We start from the raw sequence: 18,051 nt of genomic DNA, 5'->3' as shown, positions 1-18,051 counted from the left end.
ACACATATGCAGCAAAAATATAGCTATGCTGACATGCAGCTTTGCTGTGAATTCGTCAACGATCTGCATTAATGTAACGAGAGATAGTCATGAATAGTTGACACTTTGAAGGCACTCTGGAATTATGGGAACACTTAGGTATATTTTGATTCAATATAATATATTTTATATATATATAAAACATATCACAATATATCACAAGATTGAGGACCAATGTTATTATGACATGGCATTTGCCCAACCAGAAGAGCCAAAAAGTTTCTCCAGCTTAATCTCCTGCTTAATGACACTGATCTCATCCAGAATTGGGAGGCAGGGTCCAACAGAACCAGAGGCAAACACATCTTCCAACAGACCAGATCCGAGGGTCGCCTTCATTTCTGGGTCTTAACTGGCAGTTAACTAACTCCAATTGTGAACCTTGGGGAAGTTCCTGACGTTGGTGGTGAGTGTTATCACAACTCTCTGTAGCCACAGCTCACAGCTTGCATCAGAGCGGAAGGGTGTGTGTGTGTGTGTGTGTCTGTGTGTGTGTGTGTGTGTGTGTGTGTGTGTGTGTGTGTGTGTGTGTGTGTGTGTGTAGGGTGTTAGAGTTGCAAGTTGTTGACTTCTTAATACATAGTAAGTAACCATGTGCAGCAAACACAGTGACACAGAGCCACACAGCTCAGGCAGGCTGTATAGGAGACAGACAGGAGGTTGGCAGGCGTTGGCAGGCATTCAGATTCTGTAAGTATGTGTGTGTTGTGAGATGGCATAGTATTTCACATTATGTTGCAGCCTAAAAGGGGGAGAATTTTGAAAAATCATTACCAAATATCAGATGGTCACAGGCAATATTAGATTACTGTAAATACAAGCGATTTCTTGGATATTCCCAATAAGCTGATAATGCTTTTAGGGAGCCAATGCATACTTTTCCTCCTTTAGACAATCAGATCAGATGGAAAGCTTGTAGGAGCTGGGCCTTTGCTAATGGTTCCATCAGTACTTTGGGACTTTGCACTTTGGCAACCAAGTGTGACTGACTTTTCAAGGAAACATCTTGTGCTGCTATGACACATTTTTTTTTTTGAAACAACGCAATGCCTTTTGCCCACAGAAAATACAAATATTAGCATTGTGGAATGTTGACAGATTCTTTTCCAAATTCTTTTACAAGCAAAAATGAAACACATGTTGTACACCGAAATAACTGTTATATTTTGTGGACAAAGGCTAAATGGACTTGGACTTGGACTTGGGTTAGATTAGATTCGATTCACTTTATTGTCATTGTGCAGAGTACAAGTACAGAGACAACAAAATGCAGTTTGTGTCTAACCAGAAGTGCAGAAAGCAGAAAAGTGCAATGTGATATACAACGTACAGTATAGACAGGTGGTGCATAGACAGGACAAGAAATATAGTGCAGTGTAGACAGTAGTATACAGTTTTTTTGCAGAAGGTGGTTTAGAGTAGTATAAATTAAATATAAAGATGTGCAGTGTATTAGCAGTTACCTTATAAGAGCAGAATAAATATGGCTATGTAATATGAACAATGTATGAACAACATGTACAGATATGTGCAATGTAGTGGCAGTACCATTATAAAAACAATATAGATATATGCAGTGTATTAACAGAATATGTTACAGAAAAACTGGATAAATGTGGATATTTAGTATGAACTAGACAGATATGTATAGTATGTACAGCTATGTGCAGTGTGGTTAAAGGAGAATTCTGGTGAATTTCATATAGATCTCTGTTTCTTGAGGTCACCAAGTACTGTCGGTATAAAAAACCCTGAAAACAATCAGTTCTACCTAGATCGAGTTGCTGCAGCCATGAACATGACCCCAGAGTGTAGCACTGTACTGTCTGGTAGCTCTATCTGTCCAACTAATTTATCAATCAAACCAAATAAATTAACCATTTATAATGATTTCTACTATATAACTATAAATGTACTAGTAAATATGAAGAGGAGAATTATCAGCTAACTGTGAGTGAGGGTCAATGATTTATAACAATTCATGTATGTCAATTAATGATCAATTAATGAATGGTAGTTAAAATAATGTGAAATAATAGTGGTACAAATAAGCATAATTGGTATCGTAACACCCCCAATTATCACCACTTTCATTCAGAAATTCTAAAACAACGATGTTTTTTAACACTTCAAAATAACATTTGCTAAATGAACCTTACATTTTTCAGTAGCCATAGTAGGTTAGTCCGAGAATTCTCGTCATGAAATTAAAATTCCACTGGAGCTCCAAGCGGTTGTGTAGATTTACAACACTGTTTACAGCTCTTCGAGTCACGGTAAAATGTCATTTTTGGTACATATGTCAGACACCAAACAGGACGAGGACCACAAAAGCGTCACGTTAGAAAGTTTATTTAAGGGTTGGGGGTTACAGGGGTTTCAGGGGTTCCGGAGTTCCAAGAGTCTCGCGTGTGTGTGTTCCCCAATAGCCGAGCAGCAATGGCAGGAGCTGGATGATCCGGGAAGTCCTGGGGAAACACACACACAACAGCAATTGAAACGAAGCAGCAGTACAGTCAAGGGCTAGGCTGTATTCAGTAGAAGAGAGACGGAAGGCAGGTCAAGATTACCGGGCTGGAGATCAAAGAAGTAGTCGAAATGGGTCTGGGTTCACAGGCAAAGAGTCAGAGTCGTTTTTCAAGACAGGCAGGTAACTGGTGCGGGTTTGCAGACGATCTGACAAGTGTGGACTGAAAAGCAAGGCTTTATATACCGGGCATGATGAGTGGTGAATGCAGTGCAGCTGGTAGGTAAACGAGGGTGAGGCAGAGCAGAGCAGGAACAGGTGGAGGTCATCAGACTTTAATCAGCGCGTGTTACCAGGCAGAGAGAGCTCATGACAGAACCCCCCCCCTAAGGGACGGCCCCAGAAGTCCCAAAGAGTGACACCACGCCCGGAGGGCGGGAGGGGAGCCGGTGGAGGGCTAGAATTCCTCCGAGCGGTCCGAGTGAACATCCTCATCCCTCGGAGGGAGCTGGAGGGTCGTGGACAGAAGACGGGACAGGTACCGGAGACAGGGGTCAGGGTCAGGCGCAGGACGGTTAGGGACCCCTCTGGGGCGGCCCCTACGGATTGCAGGTTGATCAGGATGCAGACGGTGGAAGTCGGCGATGAGTGTCCGGTCCACAATCCGACTGGCTGGCACCCAGGTTCTCTCCTCAGGCCCATAGCCCTCCCAGTCGACGAGCTACTGGAGGCCCCTACCTCACCCCCGTCTGGACCCGAAGCAGGCCGAACGGTGTACACTAGCCCACCGGGCCAACCAGGCGAGGAGGAGGAGGAGGAAGCGGCACGGGGACCAGCGGGCTTTCATGCGTCGGCTTGACTTTCGAAACATGGAAAGTAGGGTGCACCCTCATGGAGGATGGCAACTGGAGCCGACTGCGGTTGGGCTGATGACCCTCTGGATAGAGGAACGGGCCGAGGAATCGAGGTGCCAGTTTACGCCGATTCCACCCGCAGTGGGAGATCCTTGGCTGACAGCCACACCTTCTGGCCAACACGGTAGGCGGGTGCCGGCGATCTTCGGCGGTTAGCCCCAGTGGCATAGCTGACAGCTGACTTGAGTAGCGTGGCACGAGCTTGTGACCAGGTACGACGGCAACGGCGGGCATAGGCGAGGGCAGACGGGCAGGACACATCTCCCTCCTGGCTGGGGAACAGGGGGGCTGGTAGCCATACACACACACTGGAAAGGTGACATACCAGTGGCAGAGCAGGTGAGGGAGAGTTGTGAGCATACTCTATCCACGCCAGTTGTTGTGCCCAAGCCTGGGGTTTGCGAGAAACCATGCACCGCAGCGCCTTCTCCAGCTCCTGGTTTGCCCGCTCGGATTGACCATTGGACTGGGGTGGAACCCAGAGGTGAGACTCACTGTGGCCCCTAGAAGACAGCAGAACTCCTTCCAGAATGTGGAGGTGAATTATGGACCTCGGTCAGAGACAACATCCCTGGGGAGCCCGTGTAGACGGAAGACATGATCAAGAACAGCCTGGGCAGTCTCTCTGGCAGATGGCAGTTTAGGGAGGGGAATGAAGTGTGCCATCTTGCTGAACCGGGTCAACCACAGTGAGAATGACCCGCCATCCCACCTGATGGTGGGAGGCCAGTTACAAAGTCCAAGGAGGCGTGGGACCAGGGTCGGGGGTGGGCACAGGCAAGGGCTGGAGTAAAACCAGCTGGGGCCGAGGGAGGACTTGTTCTGATTGCAGGTGGGGCAGGCACGGACGAATTCTCGGACATCCCTTCTCAAAGCAGACCACCAGAAGCGCTGGGCAAGGAGATGGCAGGTGCGGGCGGAGCCCGGGTGGCAGGCAAGGCGGGAGTTGTGTCCCCACTGTATGACCCGGGACCTCAAATTCTCTGGGACAAAGAGACGACCGTCTGGGCATGCACTGGGACTGGGATGGTCACGGAGGGCCTCCTGAATTTCCTCCTCGATATCCCAGGTCAGGGCAGCTACGACGCAGGGATCGGGCAGAATTGATGCAGGTTCCTGGGAAGGGGCGTCATCCTTATGAAACTGACGGGAGAGAGCGTCCGGCTTGGTGTTCCGAGAACCTGGGCGGTATGACAGGGTGAAGTTGAATCTGGTGAAAAACAAGGCCCAGCGGGACTGTCTGGGGTTAAGACGTTTGGCGTTGCGGATGTATTCGAGGTTTTTGTGATCGGTCCAGACCAGGAACGGAACTGTGGACCCCTCCAGCCAGTGACGCCACTCCTCCAGGGCAAGCTTGACTGCCAACAGCTTCATGGTCTCCAACATCATAATTGCGCTCTGCAGGTGAAAGCCGGCGAGAGAAAAATGCACAGGGGTGCAACTTGTTGTCCTCCTCTGCCCGTTGAGAGAGTATGGCCCCGACTCCCACGTCTGAGGCATCCACCTCGACAACGAACTGCCGGTCTGAATCCGGCATCTGGAGGATGGGGGCGGTGGTGAACCGGGCCTTGAGGGTATGAAAGGCTGTGTTGGCCTCTGGGGTCCAGGAAAAGGGGTGTTTGATGCTGGTCAGAGCTGTGAGGGGAGCGGCGGAGCTGTAGTTCGGATGAATCTCCGGTAGAAATTGGCAAACCCGAGGAATTGCTGCAACTTCTTCCTATTCCCCGAACTGGCCAGGAGGTAACTGCCGAGACCTTTGCGGGTCCATCTGGATATTGCCTTCAGCGAATTGATGTATCCCAGGAACGACACAGTCTGAGCGTGGAACTCGCATTTCTCCGCTTTGACATAGAGGGAGTTCTCCAGGAGCCGTTGAAGAACCAGCTGGACATGACGAGTGTGTTCGGACAGAGTTCTGGAGAAAATTAAGATGTCGTCCAGGTACACGAAGACGAATTTATTCAGCATGTCCCGCAGCACATCATTCACCAGCGCCTGGAATACCGCTGGGGCGTTGGTGAGGCCAAATGGCATTACCAGGTACTCATAATGGCCGGTGTGGGTGTTGAATGCAGTCTTCCACTCGTCACCCTCCCTTACTCGGACTAGGTGGTAAGCATTTCTAAGGTCCAGTTTGGTGAAAATAGTGGATCCCTGGAGCAACTCAAAAGCAGAGGTGAGTAAAGGCAGAGGGTACCGGTTCTTCACTGTGACATCATTCAGACCTCGATAATCAATGCAGGGGCGAAGAGAACCATCTTTCTTTCCCACAAAGAAGAACCCGGCACCAGCTGGCGAGGAAGACGGGCGGATGAGTCCAGCTGCCAGGGAGTCCCTGATGTAATCCTCCATAGTTTTTCTTTCAGGAGGGGATAGTGAGTAGAGGTGACCTTTGGGTGGAGCAGTCCCAGGGAGGAGATCAATGGCACGGTCGTACGGACGGTGTGGGGGGAGAGATGTGGCTTTGGTCTTGTTGAACACCTCTCGGAGGCCATGGTAACATTCAGGGACATTAGAAATGTCGGGGGCAGTGCTGGGGGTACTGAGCGGAGGAGGGCAGCGGGCAGCACGCAAACAGGTCAGGTGGCAGGCATTTCCCCACTCTTTCACAGTTCGGAGGCCCAATTGAGGTGAGGATTGTGGAGGCGGAGCCAAGGGTAGCCCAGGATTAGGGGTTGGCCTGGGGGAGCTGAGCAGGTGGAAGCGGATGGTCTCTCGGTGGTTTCCTGACACCATCATTGAGATGGGGGCTGTGATGTTGGTAACTGTGCCACTGCGTGACCGTCCAGGGCCCGGGCTGGAACAGGAGTGGACAAGCGATGGTTTTCCAAGCCCAGCTGGACGAGCAAGTCCTGTGTCAATAATGTTTGCTTCTCGCCAGAGTCCACCAGGGCTGCCAGGGTGTGGGTGGAATCAGACAGGTGAAGACAGACTTGGATGAGGGTTTACGGCTGATGGAGGGCGGAATGTTCATTGAGCTCATCCGGTTCCTCCTACATCTGGTGAGCTCCGGCCTTTTGCTGGACAGGTAGCGACTTCGATGACCATCACCACCACAGTACAGGCATAAGTTGGAGGTGATCGTCGTGGCTGGCCAGCAGGGGGTTAGGGAGGCGCGGCCGATCTCCATCGGTTCAGACTGGTCCGGCTGGCTAGACGGTGTGGCAGGTGCGGACAGAAGGGCAGTTGGGACACTCCGTGTGCTGGTGGATGGACTCTGGCGCCCTCTCTCACGACGACGGACCTGGATCCTGCGGTCGTCGCGGACAGCCAGAGCAATGGCTTCATCAAGAGTGGGGGGTTGATCATGGGAAACCAGCTCGTCCTTTATGTAGTCCGCCAGGCTGTGGAGGAAGGCATCCACCAATGCTTCCATGTTCCAGGAGCTCCGACTTGCCACAGTTCGGAAGTCAATGGAGTAATCCGCAACAGTCCTTCTGCCTTGGCGAATACTCATCAGGGTCCGAGATGCCTCGGCTGTGGTGAATTCAAATCGAATACCTTGAGCATCTCCTCTGCGAATAGGTTGAAGGTTGCACATGCTGGGGTCTGGCGCTCGAACTCCGCCGTTCCCCAGAGTCGAGCTCGGCCCGTCAGGTGAGTGATCACGTAACCGACCCTCGCCCCTTCAGTGGCAAAAGTCCTGGGTTGCAGGGTAAACTGGACCGCGGCAGCTCGTCAGGAACGCCCGCACCTGGGTTGGGTCGCCGCTGAACCGCTCTGGGTTGCCCGATCCTGGGTTCTGGGGCTCCGGCAGCCACGGCAGCAGTGGACTGGGCAGGAGACTCGGGTGCTGGGCGGTGAGCAGGCTGGCTGGGGCTGGGCCGGTTGGAGCAGGCAGAGGAGAAAGGTTGGTGAGAAGTTGAATGATCATTGCAAGTTGTTGCTGTTGCTGCTGGAACTGCTGAAGCTGTTGGTAGGCAGCTTGAAGTAAGGAGGCAGTGTCAGCAGTGTTGCGGTTTGCCTCTCTCTCAGTCTCTTCCAGGCGTTGCATGGCGGTGGGTGGTTCTGGTTAAATTCGGTTTCCATGCTGGTTCGACCGTGCGCTGGGTCCATGTTTGGTCAGATCGTACTGTCAGACACCAAACAGGACGAGGACCACAAAAGCGTCACGTTAGAAAGTTTATTTAAGGGTTGGGGGTTACAGGGGTTTCAGGGGTTCCGGGAGTTCCAAGAGTCTGCGTGTGTGTGTTCCCCAATAGCCGAGCAGCAATGGCAGGAGCTGGATGATCCGGGAAGTCCTGGGGAACACACACACAACAGCAATTGAAACGAAGCAGCAGTACAGTCAAGGGCTAGGCTGTATTAAGTAGAAGAGAGACGGAAGGCAGGTCAAGATTACGGGGCTGGAGATCAAAGAAGTAGTCGGCGGGTCTGGGTTCACAGGCAAAGAGTCAGAGTCGTTTTCAAGACAGGCAGGTAACTGGTGCGGGTTTGCAGACGATCTGACAAGTGTGGACTGAAAAGCAAGGCTTTATATACCGGGCATGATGAGTGGTGAATGCAGTGCAGCTGGTAGGCAGAGGCAGGGTGAGGCAGAGCAGAGCAGGAACAGGTGGAGGTCATCAGACTTTAATCAGCGCGTGTTACCAGGCAGAGAGAGAGCTCATGACAACATAGCTAATTTAGATACACCTATGGTGTGGGTGGTTGCGTTTCTTTAGGAGTCCGCCGTCTTGGTTTGTATAGAAATGGATATTAAGTGACACATACACGCAAGGCGGCGGATATACAGGACCGACGGTAATAGGGGGAGTTCCAAAAATTCATCATCAACAAACTATTTAATTAGGCATTGACTACTTTGTTGCTTATTTTGGCTGTTATAATAAAGTGCCCTAAACACTTTGGACAGAGTAGTGTACAAAGGGACAAGGTAGAGAAACAACACAATGAGGAATCATTAAAGTCCTTTTATAATTTGGAATGTTTAGATCCTATAGCATTTTCCTCATGCAAAGTCACATGGGAGATTCAATTGCCTGTCACTCTTTTCACAAATGGTTCAGCCTGTTCTTCTTTCTGATCACTGGCATTCTTTTGAATAATTCAGTTAGGTGTCGCACTGACAAGCAAACCTGTGATGTATGACCGGTGGTACATGGTTGAGTTTCATTTTTGGAGGAACTACATCTGTAAAATAGTCAGCATCAGAGGGTATCTGTGTTTATTTATCTTTCAGATTGACCGGTGACAGGAAGATAAGATGCTACTCATCTTCATCCATATTCTTCATTTCCAAGGTATAGACCCTTTCAACAATAAAAAAAAACAATGCTTGAACATTCTATTTGGGCCCCAATCTACTTCCTCTGCATTAAGATAACATATGGAATGTTAAAAAGGAAGTCTTGTGGGGCCAACTATTATGCTGATAATGGAACTCTCTTGAAAGGGTCCATAGACCCCCCTCCCCACCCCTCTGTAGCTCATTACCAAAAGTTATTTGTAATGTAGTCTACAGCACATTGAACAAGATGTAGGAGTCTGTGTTTTGATAATGTATTGTAATTATAAATGCAGTGTGAGGAAACTAATCATCACTTTGAATGAACTGTATTAAGGCATACAGTTGATAAAAATGCTATTGCAATAAATCATTGCAATGAGCACAAATTAACTGAAAAGGGCAAAGAGGTGTAATAGAGACATCTCAGAATTTCAGTCAATGGGACTCATTTCATTTTTTTCTGGCAAATACATTTTGTATTATACATTTATATATTTATTTACAATTAATTAATTTAGCAGACACACACACACACACACACACACTGTAGTGGTGTGTGTGTGTGTGTGTGTGTGTGTGATGTGTGTGTGTGTGTGTGCAGGGATGTAGTGGTGTGTGTGTGTGTGTGTGTGTGCAGGGATGTAGTGGTGTGTGTGTGTGTGTGCAGGGATGTAGTGGTGTGTGTGTGTGTGTGTGTGCAGGGATGTAGTGGTGTGTGTGTGTGTGTGTGTGTGTGTGTGTGTGTGTGTGTGTGCAGGGATGTAGTGGTGTGTGTGTGTGTGTGTGTGTGTGTGTGTGTGTGTGTGTGTGTGTGTGTGTGTGCAGGGATGTAGTGGGTGTGTGTGTGTGCAGGGATGTAGTGGTGTGTGTGTGTGTGTGTGTGTGCAGGGATGTAGTGGTGTGTGTGTGTGTGTGTGTGTGTGTGTGTGTGTGTGTGTGTGTGTGTGTGTGTGTGTGTGTGTGTGTGTGTGTGTGTGCAGGGATGTAGTGGTTACATACGAGATGGGTAAACTGTGTGTGTGTGTGTGTGTGTGTGTTGTGTGTGTGTGTGTGTGTGTGTGTGTGTGTTGTGTGTGTGTGTGTGTGTGTGTGTGTGTGTGTGTGTGTGTGTGTGTGTGTGTGTGTGTGTGTGTGCAGGGATGTAGTGGTTAAATACGAGATGGGTAAACTGTGTGTGTGTGTGTGTGTGTGTGTGTGTGTGTGTGTTGTGTGTGTGTGTGTGTGTGTGTGTGTGTGTGTGTGTGTGTGCAGGGCTGTAGTGGTAAAATAAGAGGTGGGTACAGTAGGCCTAAACTATGAATTCTGTGATCTCGGTGAGGTGGACTGCGCCATGCTGTATCAGATTTGTAAAAAAAAGGCATTCATAACATGTTTGATGATAGTGGAGGTTATTGTCCAATGTTTATAACAACACCAGTGGTATTAAATGGTTCCTAGAGTGTTGATGAGTGTACATATTGTGAATGTGGATAGTACAATGTGTTGCGTTTAGCCTTCACTACATCCCTGATCGTAAGTGCATGTTAGGTGTGTTGTGTTGTTAGATGTTTAAGGAGAGGAGGTGCTCTCTGGGTTGGGTCTTCAGGAGCTTTTTGAAGATAGACAGCGACGCCCTGCTCTGGTGCCACTTGGCAGGTTGTTCCACCAATGGGGAACAACATATGACAATAGTCTGGACTGCTGTGTGTAGGGATGTTAGTGCCAGATGACATTCCTTGAAGGAACACAGTGACCAAAGATAACAAGGTTTTATAACAGTCCTTGGGGCAGCCGTGGCCTACTGGTTAGTGCTTCGGACTTGTAATCAGAGGGTTGCCGGTTTGAACCCCGACCAGTAGGAATGGCTGAAGTGCCCTTGAGCAAGGCACCTAACCCCTCACTGCTCCCCGTGCACTGCTGTTGTAGCAGGCAGCTCACTGCGCTGGGATTAGTGTGTGCTTCACCTCACTGTGTGTTCACTGTGTGCTGAGTGTGTTTCACTAATTCACGGATTGGGATAAATGCAGAGACCAAATTTCCCTCACGGGATCAAAAGAGTATATATACTTATATACTTATACTTACTTATGCTTAAGTAAGTGGGAGCAGACCCACCCAGCAATCATTTTGTAGGCAAGTGAAGTTGATGTGGGCGGCTAATGGTAGCCAGTAATGCTGAATGTTGGATTATTTTAATGCAAGTCTATGACATGCTAAATGACATGCTAAATATGGAGGGAGGGGCTGCCCTGTCCATTTGTATGCACACTGACAAGGGCTGTAAAAGCGTAGGTTTTCAATGAATTAAATGACAAATTAATTATTGAAATAGTGACTTAATTTTGTCACATTTTGGTGTCCAAACTAGTGATGATTTTATGATGATTAGTGATGAACTCATTTCTGTGAAAAAAATGTCAAATGATAGAATGTCCTAATTTGATAGAAGAAATAATGTGTTTTTTTTATTGTACTTATTTGTACAGGTTATGTGGTCTGGAGTGCAAAGAATGGATGGAAAGCACAGATACCCTCATCTGTAGTTGCACTGGAGAATTCCTGTGTCGTTGTGCCCTGCACTTATGAGCATCCCAACACAAACACCCAAACAAAAACACTCAGGAAGCCCTTTTGGTATATCAGTGATACACAAGCAAAGATGACGAAGATTGGAAAGATGGTTTACAGTGTAACCACCACAAAGATTGAGGAACGTTTCCAGAGCCGCACTTCAATGCCAGGAAATATAAATGAGAAAAACTGTTCACTTCAAATAGATAATCTGAAAAAAGATGATGTTGGTCCATATATCTTTAGAATTGAGATACCACAGTTCGATAATTATTCATTTACAAAATACCCTGCAAATATTAATGTTAAAGGTAGGTTATTATATGCAATTGGAGTAGTCATCCATGTATTTTATTTCAAGGGTTATTTTTTTTATGTATTATTTCAGTTTGAGTGTACAAATCTGTGTTTGTGTGTGTGTGTGTGTGTGTGTGTGTGTGTGTGTGTGTGTGTGTTTGTGTGTGTGTGTTTTGCGCATTTCTGTGCAGATGATCCTGACCCTCCATTATTATCTCAAGTGAAAAAGGATGTGAGGTCTGGAGAGAATGTGACTCTTTCCTGTTCCGCGTCTCATTCCTGTCCCCCTCACCCTCCCACCATTACCTGGAGCCGTGACGGCAGGGTCACCGTCCAATCAGAGCCACTGACAGGGGGACAACATAAACTAACCTCCAGCTTGTCCTTCAATGCCAACGCCTCGGACCACCAACAGCCAATCACATGCTCTGTACAGCATCATGGTGGGAAGAAATACAGATCTAACCCTATCACAATCACAACAGGAGGCGAGTCCATTGATATTCTGCAAATGATATTCAAGAGATGTTCCCCTGTGTTATTTATGGTAGAGGTATCTAGGGCTCTAAACTCAGCTCAATTGATGAGGTTGTACCAGTAGGCTAACTGATCTTTAGGGATCAGCGTTTAGATCATTCCTTGGCCTGATGTTCTGCACCTACAGTACCACCCTCCACATTTTGTGCAATATGAGACAGAACGACAAAAACAATTTAGGAAGCAAGGTGAAAAAAAGCATCTTTCAGAACAAAAAGGGTGTTTGGGTCAATCATTGGGTCAAAATTCCTACTTACGCACACAGCAGTATAATGAGATCTTTTTCTTTTTCTTACCTTTTGATGTTATGACGTAAAACCTTAGAAACAGCACAGTGTTGCTGAGTCGCATTCTACATTGATCACTGTTGGCCTTGGAGCTCTGCGCTCTGCTTGGGTGTTGGCTCTGTGGAAGTGGAAGCTGTGTTTGTGCTGAGTGATACTGTTACACACATCATCAAGAATAGGCTTGGTTTTTAGAAGCATGGTTTGGTATTCCCCCCCCCCCAGACAGTCATGCTTACTCCAGTCTAAAAGAGCCAGTGGTCACCACTGAGTGAGATGGGTAGTTCTCTGAGTTGTTGGATCTACTGACAATCACAACCCTTGTTTTACAACATAGCTTTACTACTAAATAGAATCCATCTATAAAATGTAAAGTGAAAGAGAGAAGAGAGAGTAAAAGAGAGAGTGAAAGAGAGAAAAGAGAGAGAGAGAGAGAGAGAGAGAGAGAGAAAGAGAGAGAGAGTGAAAGAGAGAGAGAGAGAGAGAGTGAAAGAGAGTGAGAGAGAGTGAAAGAGAGAGAGAGAGAGAGAGAGAGAGAGAGAGAGAGAGAGTGTGAAAGCCCACTCTCTCCACTGCTTTGACTGTGGACATGCAGCAGATCCTCCAAGCGGGCTCTGTGTGTGACATGCCAGGTTGCCTGACACATGCTGCCCGGCACCCAGTTTTGATGTATCGATTCATTAATGCAATCCAGCTCCTCGGAGGGTTGCCTGGAAATTATTTTTGTTTCAGTGGGCTCCCTCTCTCCTCAGCAACACCTTTTGAAACAGAGAGGAGAGCTGTGATAACAGCTAAGGTGCTACTGAAGGAACACAATGAGATGCAAGGTTCCTGTGAAACTCAGAACCGTAACTTTACAGCAAATTTGTGTTGAATTGGAGGTAGTGTACGATGTATTCTATTGTCTTGAATGTCTCTATTGTCAGTAAGCACCATTTTTTTGACTTTCCAATGTTTGCCAGATTCTGCAACACCAGACGACAAAGAGAATGTTGTCCACACAACACATGGTATGTGCACTTTGGTGAAGCCAAACACAATAAATTTACAGCCTATAGTCCCTTTCAACAGCATAAACAAGCATGTGTATTCCCAAGGCATTTTCAGTGGCACACAAAACACCATTGAGCTAATGCTAACTTGGGGACAAAATACGATTCATTTTAATTTCAAATTAGCTGCGTTGGTTTTGAATGTTTCATCCGGAAACCCTCTAGGAACATATTGAAAGGGTCTATATATTATTGAATCAAAGGTATAGTGCATGGTGTCTGCTGTTGTCTTGAATGTCTTTATCATCAGTAAACATTTTGATGGCTTTTCAATTGAATATTTCCCAGCACCAGTGACCGAGGATATAGACGGTGGTTCAACACATGGTATGTACACTTGGTAGTGGCACACATTTGCACCACTAATCACTGTGTTGGCAGCCTACTGTAGGCACGGTCCTTTTGATGTGTATGCACCTGTTAGTGTCAGAGCTTGGGAGCTCATTCTCAAATGAGTTTGGCTATACAAGCAATAGTTGCTGATGTCTGTTGCTTGCTTGCTATTGCTTTGAAGAACTAAATGGTTATGGATAACAAAAAAGAAAAAGATTGCATCGTCATAACAATTATTTGAATGATGGAAAGATCTTTGTTAGAATGTGGTGGGTCTTTCAGCTGGTCAGTCTCCCAAAACTGTATGGTTAAATTATTTTTTGTTTACAAACATACTTAGTTACTTAATTGAAGTGGTGCTGGCACCAGTGTGCTATTGTGTTTGCACTTATAAAATATATGTCCACACTCTTAAAACAAATGTGTTGTCCCTTTTTAACACATCCCGGGGCACAGGGATGTGTTAAAAAAAACAACGCACATCGCAATTTGTTTTAAGAGTGCATTTAAAATACTCTTTTTGAGCGCCATTCTGATTGTAACATATTTCTTAGTTACTGAAGATCCCGAAGACGTAACAACACAGCTTTCCGTCCCAGCATCCCATGGACCAGGTCTATAAATGGCTTTATAATTATTTCATCATTATTTCATCATGTCATTTTACATTTAGGTGCATGCTATCATTCTGTCACAATGTATTATTCTCGACAAACAATAATTTGTACAATTAATGAAATGTAAATGTATTGTTTACCGCTTTAAGCCTACTTGTGTTTGTCTTTCTGTCAGGTCTTGTCGTAACTGTGGTAGTTCCTCTGTTGATTATTGCTATTGCCATGCTGGTGGGATTCATAGTCTACAGGAAATATAAGTGAGTGCTTTCAGTGAATGCCTGCGCTCATTCTATAAGCATATATCAGAAACACCTTGTTATTGTAGATAAAAATAACCCTATCTTTCATGATTTTTCTTCACAGGCGAAAACAGAACACACAACCTAACCTATATGTTGACAAACAGTAAGTGTTAGCCTCATCCGCTGAGTAATTATACATGCATTTATATTGCTGAGTAATTATACATGCATTTATTGTACAGATGTGTTATATACATAACTGTATGTTTATTATTATAAACGTGTATGTGTGGCAACATGTGAATTCTTAATAATGAATTAGAAGACAGCCGTGGCCTACTGGTTAGCGCTCGGACTTGCAACCGGAGGGTTGCCGGTTCGAACCCCGACCAGTAGGCGCGTCTGAAGTGCCCTTGAGCACCTAACCCCTCACTGCTCCCCGAGCGCTGCTGTTGTTGCAGGCAGCTCACTGCGCCGGGATTAGTGTGTGCTTCACCTCACTGTGTGTTTCACTAATTCACGGATTGGGATAAATGCAGAGACTAAATTTCCTTCACAGGATCAAAAGAGTATTAATACTATACTTATATTTATGTTAATATAAACACTGGTGAGTGTCTGAACTGTGTGTGTGTGATCCACCAGGTTGGGCAATTGGCCATGCCTGGAGATGTCTGACGAGGTGTATGCCAACACTGAAGTGATTACGGTACTTGAGTCATTATGTCATTCATTATTTCAAACAGGTACAATTAGCACTTCAGAGCACCACTTAAGATGCTTGAACAAAAACCTGCTCCAGAAAAGATACAGACTGATAAAGTGGCACCTCTAATTCACGGCAAACACGCTACTTAATCATCATTTTAAACATCTTGCTTCACTTTTTTCCCCCAGGCTGGCAAAGATGTTGATGATGATGTTGGTGATGAGGATATCTATGCAAACGCTGAGGTGATCCACACACATTGTCTCTCCACATCAGCATGCACACATACAAGCTCACACTACACTAATTGGTGCCGTGAAATTATGAAAATAGAAACCATATGTCTGTGAAATGTATATTGTATTTGTTGTTGTACGCTCTACACTCTACACTATGCATAATATTACCGTCATTGGTGAAGATACTTTACTGTGAGAAATTATCTGTGTATCTTTGTGTCAGCTAAACAGAGTATATGGTGTTTACTTTACGTTTGTCTTTGCAGTTTCTGCAGAGCAAAAATCCAGCAATATGGATGAATCATGGACTTGGATCTGCTAAAGAGCCAGATGAAGACATTTATGCCAACATGTAGTCGGAGAGGGAAATTGAGAGATAGAGACATCGTGCAGTGCATCTGTACAGATAGTGATGCCTGATCCTGAACACGATGAACTGAAGATGAGTCCAAATATAGATAATATTGCCAAAGAGCCTGAAAGAGAAACTACACTGGGCCAAATATATGCCAAGTGAAGAATTAGCTTTGCTTTTTAGAGTTTTATGAGACATGACAGTACTTTATTAATTACACAACCTGACCAGATTTGATAATTTATTAACTTTCTTTATATTTCTCTTCTATACTCTGCTGTATGTAGACCAGTGTGTACTTAATGGGCCATGGTATTAGTTACCCTTCCTTTAAAGCCATGGCTTCTAAATGTTTAATCAATGGATCCATGCCTTTGATGTTAAGTGTACTTGCTTATTGGGCTCCTTAATGAGAGGGTCCTAGATTTTATTTCTTTCATTTGCTTACCTATTTGAAACAGTTATACCTGCAGCATCCAATCAATGGACACCCCACAGATAAGCTGATATGCTCACTGTGGTATACCTTGTCCTGACTGAAGAAAGTGAGCTAAAGTTACCTTGCAGAACATTGATACACACTGTTATACTGTTCCATTAGCATTAAAGCACTGTAAACAAAGCTGAGTGGCTCTTTAGTTTAGTGTTAGTGATTAATACAATAAATGTTTTGTATCTATATTAGTGGTCAAAAACGTCTGCAATAAGGATAAATAATTGTCTAAAAGGCCTTTATTCACAAATATTTTATATATCTTATGTATTTATATTTTACATATCTCATACAATTTATTCTTGGTACATTGTTGCATCACTAACTAGTTGGTCCTGTAATAATATATATAATTATATATATATAATATATATAATTGATTATTAAGGATTTGCCAAGAATACATTACCAGTACCCTGGAAGTCCAGAGTCCTCGCGAGAGCACAATTTGAATTCTCTGGCAATGAGTAATGACACACATTACTTTTACCACTTGCATTGTGAGGAACCAATCACATTGCAGAGGCGAGCTAAACAGATGACGACAGCGCTGCAACGAATCAGTCAGTAAACATTGGTCGTAGTTTTATCCAATTGCGTGCAGTGAGATTTTCAAATGCATGCTTGGTGCCGCCCCTCGAGTTGGGCCAGTTTCATTATTCGTGGCCAGACCCTTAATCTTTCTAGATTTCCAGGGTCTGGATTTCCAGGCCACATTACCAGTACAATCAGTAAGGAATTGGGGAATAAAGGCCTAATAAATTATTGGGCTTTATTGGGCACTAATGCAGGCACATATTAGATATGTGTTAATGGATAATGTATGTTCCCAAAAATTAAGGATTACCGACTGTGGTATGGAATTATGGGAAATGTGATGGGATCTGGGAAACCCATCACATGGTGAAATCAAACAGAAATCCTTGATTTCTGCTCCAATTCAACCCTCTCTGGTGAAATTTCATCAACTTAAGGTTCTGATACCATTCTAGCAACATACTGGATACCGTCCCTACAAACATCTTGGATGTTGGTAGGATGGCATCAGAATCATAAGTTAGTGTAATTTTACCATGTATTGGGCTTTCCCTACCTGAATTTCATATATTGATTTCATTGTCCACAACAATTGTTTATGTTTATAATTTTGTTTCTTAGCAGACACTTTTGTCCAAAACAACATGCAACTAATTGTAAGATTCCATTAAATACCTTCCACTGTGATCAACCTAATCAACACATATACCATTTATTTAACAGTTCTTTGTGTGCTTGCATGTGTAATGTGTAGTGGGGCAGGTGGTTGTGTGGGGTAGTCGGGGGCAGGTGCATGTGTAGGGTATTTGGGGGCAGATGAAGCTGTATTGTTCGACTCAGTTCATTGGTCAGTTATCTGTTAACCAGCTTCACTTGGATGTGTACTTGTAGTTTAGAATGATCTCACCACATACCTTTCAGTTAATGACTAATGGAAAATCATAAATCGTGAAACATAAATACAGGTTTAATACCAGCCTAATAAATGACTAAAGCTTCCAACAACCTAAGTCTTAATTGAACCATTTTTTTCCGATAAGCAAAAACAATGACACCATTAAAACCATTCATCCTGAAATGTTACAGCAAAGCCAGCTTGTGCTATTACGGTTATTAGACGTGACATCAATTAAACTCACATGTGTCACGGCACATT

At 45.2% G+C, this 18,051-nt stretch overlaps 1 protein-coding gene across 1 annotated transcript; it reads left to right on the top strand.

Annotated features, from left to right (window-relative positions):
• The first annotated feature begins 659 nt into the window (after positions 1-659).
• Positions 660-16,549, top strand: LOC125295906 (sialic acid-binding Ig-like lectin 5). The gene is made up of 12 exons (XM_048245493.1): positions 660-729; positions 8,603-8,663; positions 11,116-11,511; positions 11,719-11,985; positions 13,281-13,328; positions 13,659-13,697; positions 14,258-14,317; positions 14,496-14,577; positions 14,684-14,725; positions 15,208-15,271; positions 15,460-15,516; positions 15,777-16,549. Exons 2-12 carry the CDS (start codon positions 8,627-8,629, stop codon positions 15,864-15,866), a joined length of 1,182 nt encoding a protein of 393 aa, XP_048101450.1. The 5' UTR covers positions 660-729; positions 8,603-8,626; the 3' UTR covers positions 15,867-16,549.
• The last annotated feature ends 1,502 nt before the right edge of the window (positions 16,550-18,051 follow it).

Source organism: Alosa alosa, chromosome 6 (genome assembly GCF_017589495.1).
Source record: "Alosa alosa isolate M-15738 ecotype Scorff River chromosome 6, AALO_Geno_1.1, whole genome shotgun sequence".
Taxonomy (NCBI): Eukaryota; Metazoa; Chordata; class Actinopteri; order Clupeiformes; family Clupeidae; genus Alosa; species Alosa alosa.
Note: the sequence above shows the minus strand (reverse complement) of the source record. Positions and strands in the feature narration are given on the sequence as shown.